We start from the raw sequence: 13,351 nt of genomic DNA on the forward strand, positions 1-13,351 counted from the left end.
TAAAGTCAGCACTCTGAAGCAAATAAGCAGATAAATCTTCTGGGAGTGTAAATGATCACATCTTTATTGATCTATTTCACAAATGTAGATTTCCATCCATTTATTCAAAGAGCATTTATTGAGTACCTGTTACTTACTAGATGATACTGTGTTCTAGGGTTTTATTAAAATGAGACCCACTTGTATTATTCTGATGCAAGATGAGCTGTTGAATTTTCCTTTCCTTCTCCAACTATTTCAAGTTCAGGCCTAATAATGGACAAATTGTCTCCGGGAAGTTTACAAGAATATACCAACTACTTCATTGGTCAAAAAGGATTAACAGATGAAGCTTGGCTGGTGCAACTGAGAGGACTGCTTTCCTGAAAGATGATGTGATTTTCTTCCATTAGATTCTCAAATATATAACTCAATTGTATCAATCTTAAATAAATAAAATCCAGGATGTTCACACCTTCAAGAGGGATTAGTGTCCTGCAGATCTATTGATCTTCTGCACTCATCTTAATGCATCCGGGGGAACATTAACAACACTTTGTTCTGATCTACTTGCCTGTCATCCAAGGCTCTCCCAGCTCTCTACAAATATATTTGCACTTTATTCGTCATGCTTATTCTACAGATAAAGACCTAAAATTACTGGCATTTACAACTGGGAGGCTTAAGATTTTTAAAAATTAGATTAGCTATGCCTTTTAAGTAGGGTGTAGATTTTCAAGACAAAGTGGTCTTCTCTTTTCCTGAAAATATTCAGAAAACAGTCTGCCTTTGATTGGGTAGCTCCAGCAAGGGCAATGATTCAAGAAACCACTGTAAAAATACATGTCACCAGGAGAAGGAAAACATTTTTCTTCCTATTAAGCAGAGTCAAACAGGTAATTTTTATTAACTATATATCATATTTGTATGACAATTAAGTTGCATGGCACCATCACATACACTGTCTCATTTGCCATAGGAAGGAGGAGTATATACTCACTCATTCCTCAAATATTTCATGAACGCCTACTAGGTGCCAGGCAGCTTACTCTGTACTAAGGACACGAAGGTAAATAAGACTTACTCTCAGCAAGCTAACTTTCTAGTTGAAGAGTAAGATGTAAGCCATTAGATCATTCTAACATGTTTTAATGCAGGCATGATGAAGTACTGAGGCAACATGGGGTTGCTCAGATGACTGGTATTGAAGCCTCATTTTACAGAAAAGGAAACTGTTCAGCTGGCTGCCCTGCTGAAGCTGGACTCAAGATGCAACATCAACTCTTACCTGAATTTCCAGCTTGTTGGCCAACCCAACAGATTCTCGACTTGACGGCTCCCACAATGCCCTGAGCCAATTAAAAAAAAAAAACAATAAATAAATCTCTATCCACCCAGAAAAAAAAAAAAAAAAGTATAGGGTAGTTTTAACAATTAAGTAAAAAACTGTATTAAAATTCTTAGTACAATGTCAGCCCACAGTAAGAACTCCATAAATGTTATTACTGAATAGATAGCAGAGAGTACAGTTAGGACCATGGACTCTGTCAAACTTTTTGGCTTGGATCCTAGCTCTAATAATTCTTAGTTGTGTGGCTTTGGGAGAGTAATATGATCAAGCTAAGTCTCAGATTCCCCAGGACTAAGATGGTAATACCAATTGCAACCATTTCCTAGAGTTGCTATTGTGAGAATTAATTTGGCATACATATTCAAAAAACATTATCCATGGTAAAGAACAAAGCTGGGAGGAAGTCTGAAAACTTTTTGTTTTTCTTGGCCATGCCACGCAGGTTGTGGGATCCTCGTTCCCCGACCAGGGATGGAAGCCAGGCCCTCAGCAGTGAAAACTCAAGAGTCTTAACCACTGGATCGCCAGGGAATTCCCTGAAAACTTTAAATAACACCAAACTTTAGTTGACTTCTCATAAAATAGAGATACTGTAGCCTGAAGAGTGAGATGCCCTTAATTTTCACTATGGGGAAGACAGCCTGCTGCGAAGAGTTCAAGGTAGGAGAAGGCCAACAAGGTTTTTTGGCATCTTGGAGAATAGGGGGAAACTGGCCCAAAAGGAGTGGGCCCAAAAGTGAGGAAGATCATGGAAACCGGTGGGGGTGGGGGAGTGGGGCTCGGACAGGGTTGGAGTGAACAATGGCTTTGAGAAGAGAGGAGGGATATGTCATCCACACATGTTGTACTTTCTCTAGCACTAGGTGAGAGATAATCTTTCCAATACATCTGATCCACATTTTGCTAAATGGAGGGGTTATTTTTGTTAAATAATTCCTAAAATGTTATGAGTAGAACTTAACTAAGTAAGAGTATCCAAAATAGTCCAATAATGACATCTGAAGATGTTTGGTAGAAACATATGCTCTTCTCCCTCACAGTGAAATAGTTGGACCTGAAATTGAGGCAGCTATTGCTCCATATTACATTTTATGATACTGAGAGGGTTTTCATATTTACTATTTTTCATTCATTTTTTTGAATGAGTGATTTAAACGTTCTTTCTGTACATAATGGGATAGGTAGTGGCTGAAAACAGAGTCCATATATGGTCCTAAAAGTGAACATGACCTAAGAACATTACTAATAAGAGCAGTAGTAATATAACTAAGAGAGAATTCCATTGTCTCCTCAGCAGTGGCTACTATGATAAACCCCCAAAACACCTGACTATGTTGTTTTTTAAATATGTCTTCTTTTGGTCACTAAGCAATAAAGAAACATAGATCTGGGGTTGAAAGAGGAGTTCAAATAATTTAATCCAACCCCCTCATTTTAGAGTTGACAAAACTAAGGCCTTTAAACACTTATTGACTTGACAGTATTTAACAGCCAGATATAGTAAGGGCATTTCTGTCTTAATTCAGAAACAAGAGAACAATGATACTTGCAAACTGTTATTGAACATTCACAATGGGTCAAGCACTAGTTGTTTCACAGGATTATTTCTTTCCTCCCTCACAACAACCCTGTAAGAAAAGTTCTACTGCAAGAAATTCCTATTGTAAGAAAAGTCCCCATTTTGCCAAGAAGGAAACATAAGCCTTAGAGATGTTATTTAACTCACCCTAGATCACACAGATAAAAGAGACAGAAATTAATAAAAATCCTAGGTCTGCATGAAATCAAAGCCCAAGCCCCTAATTACTAACATTGCCTGTGGTGACACAGTGGAAAGGATGCTTGGGCTCTAGTGCCAACTTTATTAATAACTTGAAACAGTGCTAGAAAGTCACCATCTTTCTGGTTCTCAATTTCCTAATACTAGAAAGAGGCATCATTGCTGTCCTGTTCGTCGCACAAGATAATTGTGTGAGTAAGATGAGATAATAGAGTTATTTTTTAAGTATTTTACAAATGTAAGGAGGTATCTAAAACTGGAGAATAAAACAGTGGTGTACAAAGAGACATTTCTCTTTCTACAAGCAAAAACTATAGGTTAAAAATATACAAACAGCTCATACAACTCAACAACAAAAAAACAAACAACCCAATCAAAAAATGTGCAGAAGACCCAAAGAGACATTTCTCCAAAGAAGAACTACAGAGGGCCAATAGGCACATGAAAAGATGCTCAACATCACTAATTATTAGAGAAATGCAAATCAAAACCACAATGAGGTATCACCTCACACCGGTCAGAATGGCCATCATTAAAAAGTCTACAAATAACAAATGCTGGAGAGGGCGTGGAGAAAAGGAAACCCTCTTGCACCGTTGGTGGGAATGTAAATGGATACAGCCACTATGGAGAACAGTATGGAGGTTCCTTAAAAAACTAAAAATAGAACGACCATATGACCCAGCAGTCCCACTCCTGGGCATATAGCCAGACAAAACTATAACTCAAAAAGATACATGCACACCTATATTTATAGCAGCACTATTCACAATTGCCAAGACATGGAAACAGCTATTCACAATGCAACTAGAGATTATTATGCTAAGTGAAATAAGTCAGAGAGAGAAAGACAAGTACCATATGATATCGTTTATATGTGGAATCTAAAATATGACACAAATGAACCTATCTATGAAACAGAGACAGACTCAGGGACATAGAGAACAGACTTGTGGTTGCCAAGGGGGTGGAGGGTGGGAGAGGAATGGATTGGGAGTTTGGGATTAGCAGATGCAAACTGGTATATATAGAATGGATAAACAACAAGGTCTTACTATATAGCACAGGGAACTATATTCAGTGTCTTGTGATAAACCATAATAGAAAAGAATATGTAAAGGAATGTATATATATGTATAACTGAGTCACTTTGCTGTACAGCAGTAATTAACACAGCATTGTAAATCACCTATACTTCAATTTAAAAAAAGGGAAAAAAAGAAGTATAGGTTAATAAGAGAAAGTCAATCCATTTGCTTAGTAACATTTTTACTCATGAGTGGGCGTGGAAATATCAGCTGTGACCCCAGAGTAAAAGCTGTTGTCAAGTGAGGACAGGGAGCTTGATTTTCTGGATAACTAAGCTACTTCATGACAGAGTTCAGAATTAGGCCTCAGTTTATCCACAACACAAATAGCTCAAGCTAGCTTCCCTACAGTAGGGTTCCTCAACCTCAGCACTACTGACATTTTGGACTAGATAATCCTTTGTTGTGGGAAGCTGTCCTGTGCAACACAGGATGTTGAGCAGTATCCCTGACCTCTACCCACTCCATGCCAGCAGCACCCCACACCCAAATTTCAACAATCAAAAATGTCTTCAGATAATGACACTACCCCCCACCCCCGCAGTTGAGAACCACTGCACTAGAACATTATTTTAAAGTAACTCCACATTAATGAATGTGAACTGAGGAAATAAAAGAAATAAGCACATTGTTTTAAATACAAAGAAATGATGAAGAGAAGAAAATATGCCCCAAATAGCCAGTTAGCACATTATCAACTTCCAAGGTGAAACCAGTCAGTACGAAATTACAGTGTTGCACAACAGCAATATTAATAAACAGAGATCCAAGGAGAAAAAAGAGAATAGGAGACACCAACATAAAATAGTGACTTCCATTTTGTGAAAAGGAAGGGGGGTTTTTAAACAAATTTATTAAGGTACAATTAACATACCATACAACTCACTCACTTGAAATGTACAATTCAATGGTTTTTAGTGTATTCATAGAGTTGTACAACCAGCATCATACTCCAATTTTAAAACAGTTTCAGAGAAGGAAGGAGTTTTAACCTGTGATTTAAATGCTGCCAGTTTAATGGGACTCTGTTCTTATACTAGAGATTACCAAAGCCTCTCCCCAGAAGTAAACATCCTAACCAGCAGTCACCAAGTGGCTGATTAAAATGTGAGCATAGTTTACTCTTCGGGTAGATTCCTGTGAAAGAATGTATACATTGCCTCTCCTCTTTTATTACCCTTCTAATAATATTGGTTATGCTGTAGGCCAATTTATTATATTTGAGAATATTTGAAGGAAAAAGTTCTTTAAATTAAAGCTCTTTGTGTATAATTTCTTCTGTACATCATTATCACTAAAATGACTCATAACTATAGTAGCATGTCTAAGCCAGTTCAGATCCTTGGCAGTAATAACACAATTCTTTTAATACCCAAGCTCCAAAACGTAACCCTTAGACAAAGGCATTTATTGTTTGTTCTGTTAGCAGCTGAACCAGTCTTTGCATACTTGGAGGCATAACCATGCAAAATGGAAATTTTTATTCTAAGTTATGTGCTATACTTTGCACACAGAACAAAAGTTGTTTAAGTATATGTGGGGAATTCAAATGTATTTCCTCCCTAAAGAAAGTTAATCTGTAAACAAATGTCTAATTTGAGATTGTATAGAAAAGGTAATGACATCCTTCTGATATGCTGCTCTGTCCTGTTCCCCACTGCACCCCATCCCAATCCCCTCGTTAACAAAACGTTGTCACAGTACTTAAACATGATGGAATAAGAATGTTATTACAACAAAAGATGAAATACTAAGAAATTCCCTCCAAAAGAACAGGTTATTCGTTTATTCCTAAGTCAATAAGCCAGCAAAAACAAGATCATATTTGATCTAGCAAAACCTCCTGTGCTTTTAGAGTCTATGAAAAAGGAAAAGGAAAACAGAATTCTTCTATATTCCTTATGTATAACAAGAGCACTCATTAAATGATGTTTATATGTGATGATGACACAGTGTTTAGATTGGTTCATTGCTTGGCATTGGAAGGGCAGTGCCCTCGAGTCTTCCCCCAGTTCAATCTTAAATAAACAACAGCCCTTTTAGTTTTCAATGTACTAACTTGGCTCAAACCATGCCATGAATTACTTTCGTATGAAGGCTGCCACAAAAAAAAATTATTACAGAACACTCCACTGGCAGCTAGAGCCAGTACAAGCTAATGCAAGCATGTTACACATTTTAAAATAAACAGCAGAAAATTGGGTGTGGAAAAATAGTAATCAGGTATGTCCATCTGACCGCTATAACTTTAAAACATCTGCAGAGTAAAGCCAGTTTTTGTCAAGGTCAGTTACTATTCAGAAAAAGCTTTTCAGCTTCAACAAAAATATCCAAGAAACAAAATGAGGGCAAAAGTAACATTCAAATAGGTGTGTTTCACTTTATGCCACTTGTAAGAGGCAGGGCTTTCAATCTAATGTGATTCCTAGGTCTTTATCCTTCTTTAGAGGCACTATACTGATAAGTTTGAGGACTTCAGACAAAGAAGATACAGGACTCCCCCACTATCCAAAAGTAGAGCGTTCCTATGAAACCCTTCCTAAGCTCAAATGGTGTAAACTGAAGAAGCAATTACTTTAGGACACATCTTGCTAACAGAGGCACAAAATAAATCAAGATCAAGCACAAATGCACACAGACACAGTTCGAAGCTATGGCAGCTTGATGATGAGTGTAGTTCCTGGGGAAGGAGCTTGGCGGAGCTGCTCTCACTGATCCGGATGTGTGCTGCCTCTGTAACGGTTCACTGCAAAACAAATGCTGAACGCTAGTTTTGCTTTTTGCCTTTCTTGTAAAAGCAAAAATCCTCTTGGATTTCTTTTGATTAGCAAAAATGCGTGCTCATGTAGGTCTTTCATAAAAGTGAAGTGGTGTAAAGCAAAGTTTCAACAGTGGTGGATACCTGTATTTAGAAAATGAATGATCACCCATATCATCAACATTTCTTTGAGAGCTAATACACCATTATTGGAAGACATCGCTGCCCCACAAGAATGCCTCAGAATACGGAAACTCTTCTATTTATATTAAATTGGGGCACTATGTAAATCAAAACTACAATGAGGTACCACCTCACACTGGTCAGAATGGTCATGATTAAAAAGTCTACAAATAACAAATGCTGGAGAGGGTGTGGAAAAAAGAGAACCCCCCTACACTGTTGGTGTGAATGTAAGTTGGTGCAGCCACTATGGAAAACAGTATGGAGGTTCCTCAAAAAACTAAAAATAGAATTCAAAAAGCTACATGATGGGCGATTGGGATTGACATGTATACAGTGATGTGTATAAAATTGATGACTGATTAAAAAAATAATAATAAATAAATAAATAAATAAATAAATAAAAACAAAAAGATACATGAACCCTTATGTTCATGGCAGCACTATTCACAATAGCCAAGACATGGAAACAACCTAAATGTCCATCAACAGATGAATGGATAAAGAAGATGTGGTACATTTATACAATGTAATACTACTCAGCCATAAAAAAGAATGAAATAATGCCATTTGAAGCAACATGGATGGACTTAAAGATTATCATACTAAGTGAAATCAGACAGAGATAGACAAATACCATATGGTATCACTTATATGTGGAACCTAAAATATGACACGAATGAACTTATCTACAAAACAGAAACATACAGACATAGAAAACATACCTATGGTTACCAAAGGGTGGGGTGGGGGGAGGGACAGAGTGGGAGTTTGAGGTTAGCAGATGCAAACTAGAATATAGAGAGTGGATAAACAACAAGGACCTACTGTATAGCACAGGGAACTATATTCTATTTCCTGTGATAAATCATAATGGAAAAGAATATAAAAAAGAATGTATAGGGACGTCCCTGGCAGTCCAGCAGTTAAGACTCCATGCTTCCACTGCAGGGGGCATGGGTTCGATCCCTGGTCAGGGAACTAAGTTCCCAAATGCCGCACAATGTGGCCCACCCCAAAAAAAAGAAAAAAAAAAGAATGTATATAGATGTATAGCTGAATCGCTTTACTGTACAGCAGAAATTAACACAACATTGTAAACCAACTATACTTCAATAAAAACCCAAAATAAACTGGGGCATTATGTCTTCAGAAAGCCCTTGTTAAATATACATATGCTGTTCTATAAGGATTAACACCACTTGCTAGATATTTCGTTGAGCCCTCTCAATCTCCATTTTACTCACCTTCTATTTGGGGAGATTAGAGAGCTAATCACATCGCTTCAGAGCACAGACTCTGGAGTCAAAACTTGGCCTGGCCACTTACTAGTTGTGTGACTTTGGTCAGTTTACACTTACATAGTAGCATTTTCCAGGACACTGTGAGAAATACCATAAAAAAGACGGACACAGAAATCGAGTTTACTGGAAATGGAAGAACAAAATGATGGGCTGGGGGACGCTAACCAGGGGATGTCCGTGGTCCACAGTTTCTGGGTATTTGTGGCCCTAGGCTAGGAGGGTCGATTTACAGTTTCTCAACCACAAAATAAGGATGATACTCACAGTACCTACTTCAAAGGGCTTTTAGGAGGCTTCAATTAGATAAAGAATATAAAGTGCTCAGCACATGCCTGGCACACAATAAGAGCCTGACAGCTATTTTTTTTCCCTAGGTCCCTATGAGGCTCTGACAGCAGAGAGAGAGAATGAAAAAGGGGTAGGAGGCCACCCAAGGCAGTGGGGTGTGTACTGGCTGAAGAATCCTTTATCCCTAAATTATAGTGAGAAGGAAAAGAACCACATAGGACTCTACAGTGAAGGCACCAGAGCACAAGATTGTCCAGGGATACCCCTCTAGTCTAATGTGGCAAAGTTCTGTGGATCTTTTTGCATTAAGTTTCCAGGAGTACCCACCCCAACCCCATCACCAATCTGGGTGTGCAGTCACTTTTGGATCCACTGGCACATGGGCCAGGTACTGAGCCTTGTTTATGCTATAGCTGTATCTTCTCTGGTAGTAAAACTATTACTTGTATTCAGGTTGTTGGCAGAGATCCTTTGATTTCAGGAAGGTTAGGCCCCTACCTCAGCCACAAGGAATGAGCTGAACTCGTCTAAATCACTCATATAACAATCACCTTCTCCTTCTTCAGGGATTGGCCAAAAAGTGAGCACATGATCCAATCCTGGCCAATGAGACATTGTGTAAGTCTGCTAGGGAAGGCTCTTCTCCTAAATAAAAAGACCATACTTCACAAGGAGAAAGTCTCCGCCTATGTACCTTTTTCTGTCCTAAACATTGATGTGGTGGCTAGAGCCACAGCAGCTATATTCTGGTCAGGAAAATGACAAAGAAGTTGGCCCAGAAATCATTAGATCAACACAGTCAACTACCTACCTCCAGACTTCTTGTTAGGTAAGAAATATGAAATCCCATTTGTTTAGGCCTCCACAGATAAGTTTTCTATTTCTTACAGTCAGATGCGTTCTGATACAGTGCTTCCTCTGCTTATTATTTCTTAACTCTGCCTGAACCATCTGAGAGATGAGACCCACTCCAGTTTTCTTACTTGGCTTTATTTGAACAAAGATTTTAATAATCAACCAGAAGAAACTAGTTTCTGTTACTCCAGAAAGGAAAAATCATGTCCTGTAATAAGAATTTTGCATCCAACTGGTTTAAAAGTTGAAAACACAGATTAAGCAAACAGATAAAAACTAGTCTCTTATCTACTTGCTTCTCATGTCTCCTTCTGCAACATTTAGCGTTGAAGAGACAGAAAGGGATGCCACTCCAACATTTTTTTAAAATAGATCTTTATTGGAGTATAATTGCTTCACAATACTGTGTTAGTTTCTGTTGCACAACAAAGTGAATCAGCCATACGCATACACATGTCCCCATATCCCCTGCCTCTTGAGCCTCCCTCCCACCCTCCCTATCCCACCCATCTCGGTCATCGCAAAGTATCGAGCCGATCTCCCTGTGCTATGCTGCTGCTTCACACTAGCCAACTATTTTACATTCAGTAGTGTGTATATGTCGATGCTAATCTCACTTCACACCAGCTTCGCCCTCCCACCCCATGTCCTCAAGCCCATTTTCTATGTCTACCTCTTTATTCCTGCCCTACAACTAGGTTCATCAGTACCATTTTTTTTTTTTTTTTAGATTCCATATATATGCATTAGCATACAGTATTTGTTTTTCTCTTTCTGACTTACTTCACTCCGTATGACAGACTCTAGGTCCATCCACCTCACTACAGATAACTCAATTTCATTTCTTTTTATGGCTGAGTAATATTCCATTGTATATATATGCCACATCTTCTTTATACATTCATCTGTCGAGGGACTTTTAGGTTGCTTCCATGTCCTGGCTATTGTAAATAGTGCTGCAATGAACACTGTGGTACATGTCTCTTTTTGAATTAAGGTTTACTCAGGGTATATGCCCAGTAGTGGGATTGCTGGGTCATGTGGTAGTTCTATTTTTAGTTTTTTAAGGAACCTCCATACTGTTTTCCATAGTGGTTGTATCAATTTACATTCCCACCAACAGTGCAGGAGGGTTCCATGGTACAAGATAGAATGTCCAGAGATAAACCCACGCACATATGGGCACCGAATTTACCACAAAGGAGGCAAGAACATACAATGGAGAAAAGACAGCCTCTTCAATAAGTGGTGCTGGGAAAACTGGACAGCTACGTGTAAAAGAATGAAATTAGAACACTACCTAACACCATACACAAAAATAAACTCCAAATGGATTAAAGACTTAAATGTAAGACCAGACACTATAAAACTCTTAGAGGAAAAACACTCTTTGACATAAACCACAGCAAGATCTTTTTTGACCCACCTCCTAGAGTAACAGAAATTAAAACAAAAATAAACAAATGGGACTTAATTAAACCTAAAAGCTTTTGCACAGCAAAGGAAACCATAAGTAACACAAAAAGACAACCCTCAGAATGCGAGAAAATATTTGCAAATGAAACAACAGACAAAGGATTAATCTCCAAAATATAAACAGCTCATGGAGCTCAATATCAAAAAAAAAAACAATCCAGTTAAAAAATTGGTGGAAGACCTAAATAGACATTTCACCAAGGAAGACATACAGATGGCCAAGAGGCACATGAAAAGATGCTCAACATCACTAATTATTAGAGAAATGCAAATCAAAACTACAATGAGGTATCACCTCACACCGGTCAGAATGGCCATTATCAAAAAATCTAGAAACAATAAATACTGGAAAGGGTGTGGTGAAAAGGGAACACTCCATCATTTTTGACAGAACCACATTTGTGGTACAAAAAGTATGCCGAAATTTTGTAACTGTTTGGGTTCCTTGAACAGGAATGGGATGAGTCACTTGTGTGTCTATGGTCTCCTCTCCTCTGTATCACCTGACACCACCATAATCTGATGCCCTCTCAGACATTAGTAGCTACAAGCAATAATTATCTTTATTAATCTAATACCTTATATACTGCTGTTGTTTGACAATATTTCAGAGTGCTTTCACATAAATTCTCTCCCTGAAAGCTTACAACTCTGCCACCTACCAGCTATATCATCCTCATAAAAAGTACTACAGAGACTCTGAGGGGGAGAGGGGAATCCTCATTTTAGAGGAAAGGTGCCATTTTCCTTCTCCCCTAAGTCTAGCTCTGCTGCAGGCACTAATGACCTCCTACTATCTACTCAGCACCACTCCTCCACTCCTGAACCGATCATGACCCAGTAGCAAGAGGCCTAGTCCCTAAGCTGCCAGGTTGCAGAATTAGTCTTGTTGCCTATAGCAAAGTAAGAATTCATATGCCCACATATGGTCCTCTGGTCCTTCATCCCAGCGTGGGGTGTTTTTCCTCTGTGATCAGGCCCCTGCTGCAGTTTTCTGAAGTGGCGTCTAAATTCCATGTTGGAAGGAGAGTTCCATTCAAATCTTGAGCCTCTTCCATTGCCCAGCCTTTGCCAATCTCTTATGCCCACAGACTGAATTTCTATTCTAAACTGAATTGATCCTCCACTAGAACATAAGTGATAGGAAGACAGGGAACTTAACTGCTATTTTATCAGGCTAACTGTAGCATATAAAACAGATTCTCGTTGGTTCACAGCAACTGCTTCATAAATATCTGTTGAATTAATGACTCTGAGAACTGTCCCTAACTAGAGATTTCTGCTATTGTGACTTGATCATGAGATCAGACTCTTTGGGTACTAACATCCACCTAGCCCCAGTTATAGTTTCCTCACCTCTTTAAATGAAACAGTATAGACTGTTGGACACCCTCTCACCACTGGCCTCCTATTTCCACCTTCTCTCCTTTACCCTACTGGCCCAGACAGGTAAGGTCTCAGGATACTGAGCTCTCAGCTGAGCCTGCCTAAAATACACCTTGATAAATGAGACTGTGAAGAGATTATTATACCATAAAAGGGTAGAAGCCCTCAAAAAATAGAAGAACACTAAAAACAAACCATGTCCTTTCATTTCTCCAAATCCAAAAAGTAGCCCACATGAAAAGGTGATCAACATCGTTAGCTATCGAGGAAATACAAATCAAGACTGCAATGAGATACCACTTCACACCCACTAGGATGGCTACAATCAAAAAGACTGAAAAAAACAAGTGTTGATGAGGAAGTAGAGAAATTGGAACCCTCAAACATTGTTGATGGGAATGTAAAATGGTGTAGCCACTTTGGATAATAGTTTGGTAGTTCCTCAAAATGTTGAACCTAGACTTACCATATGACCCAGCAATTCCACTACTAGGTATATACTCAAGAGAAATGAAAACATGTGTCCACATAAACTTTGCACAAATGTTTGTAGCAGCATTGTTCATAATTACCTAAAAGTGGAAACAACAAAAATGTCTATCAACTGATGGACAGATAAACAAAATGAGGTCTACCCATAAATGGAATGTTATTCAGCAATAAAAAGGAATGAAGGCAGCTTCTGGGAAGACGACAGAGTAGGAGGCACCAGAAATCTGTCTCCCCACCTAGACAACAATTAAACTGGCACTATCTACCTGATATTAACTATTCTGGAACTCTGGAGTCTATGGAAGGCTTGCAACACCCAGGAGAAGACTGGAATTACTTGGATGGTAAATTGCAGTTAATTTCAGTCAATTTCAGCTCTTAGCACAGTAGTAGCTACCCATTCAACACCTC

General features: G+C 38.6%; 1 protein-coding gene across 3 annotated transcripts in view; it reads right to left on the bottom strand.

The window, feature by feature from the left end:
- SKAP2 (src kinase associated phosphoprotein 2) overlaps positions 1–13,351 on the bottom strand; it is a 253,461-nt gene that overhangs the window by 188,704 nt on the left and 51,406 nt on the right. For 2 of the 3 annotated variants that reach the window (XM_082398007.1, XM_082398006.1), the window contains exon 2: positions 1,268–1,328. In XM_082398007.1, coding sequence (XP_082254133.1) covers positions 1,268–1,328 — 61 coding nt within the window. Of the gene's footprint in view, positions 1–1,267; positions 1,782–13,351 lie in introns of those variants that run through there. The other variant, XM_082398009.1, reaches the window with a different exon arrangement.

This window comes from Balaenoptera borealis, assembly GCF_965194805.1.
Source record: "Balaenoptera borealis genome assembly, chromosome: 7".
Lineage (NCBI taxonomy): Eukaryota > Metazoa > Chordata > Mammalia > Artiodactyla > Balaenopteridae > Balaenoptera > Balaenoptera borealis.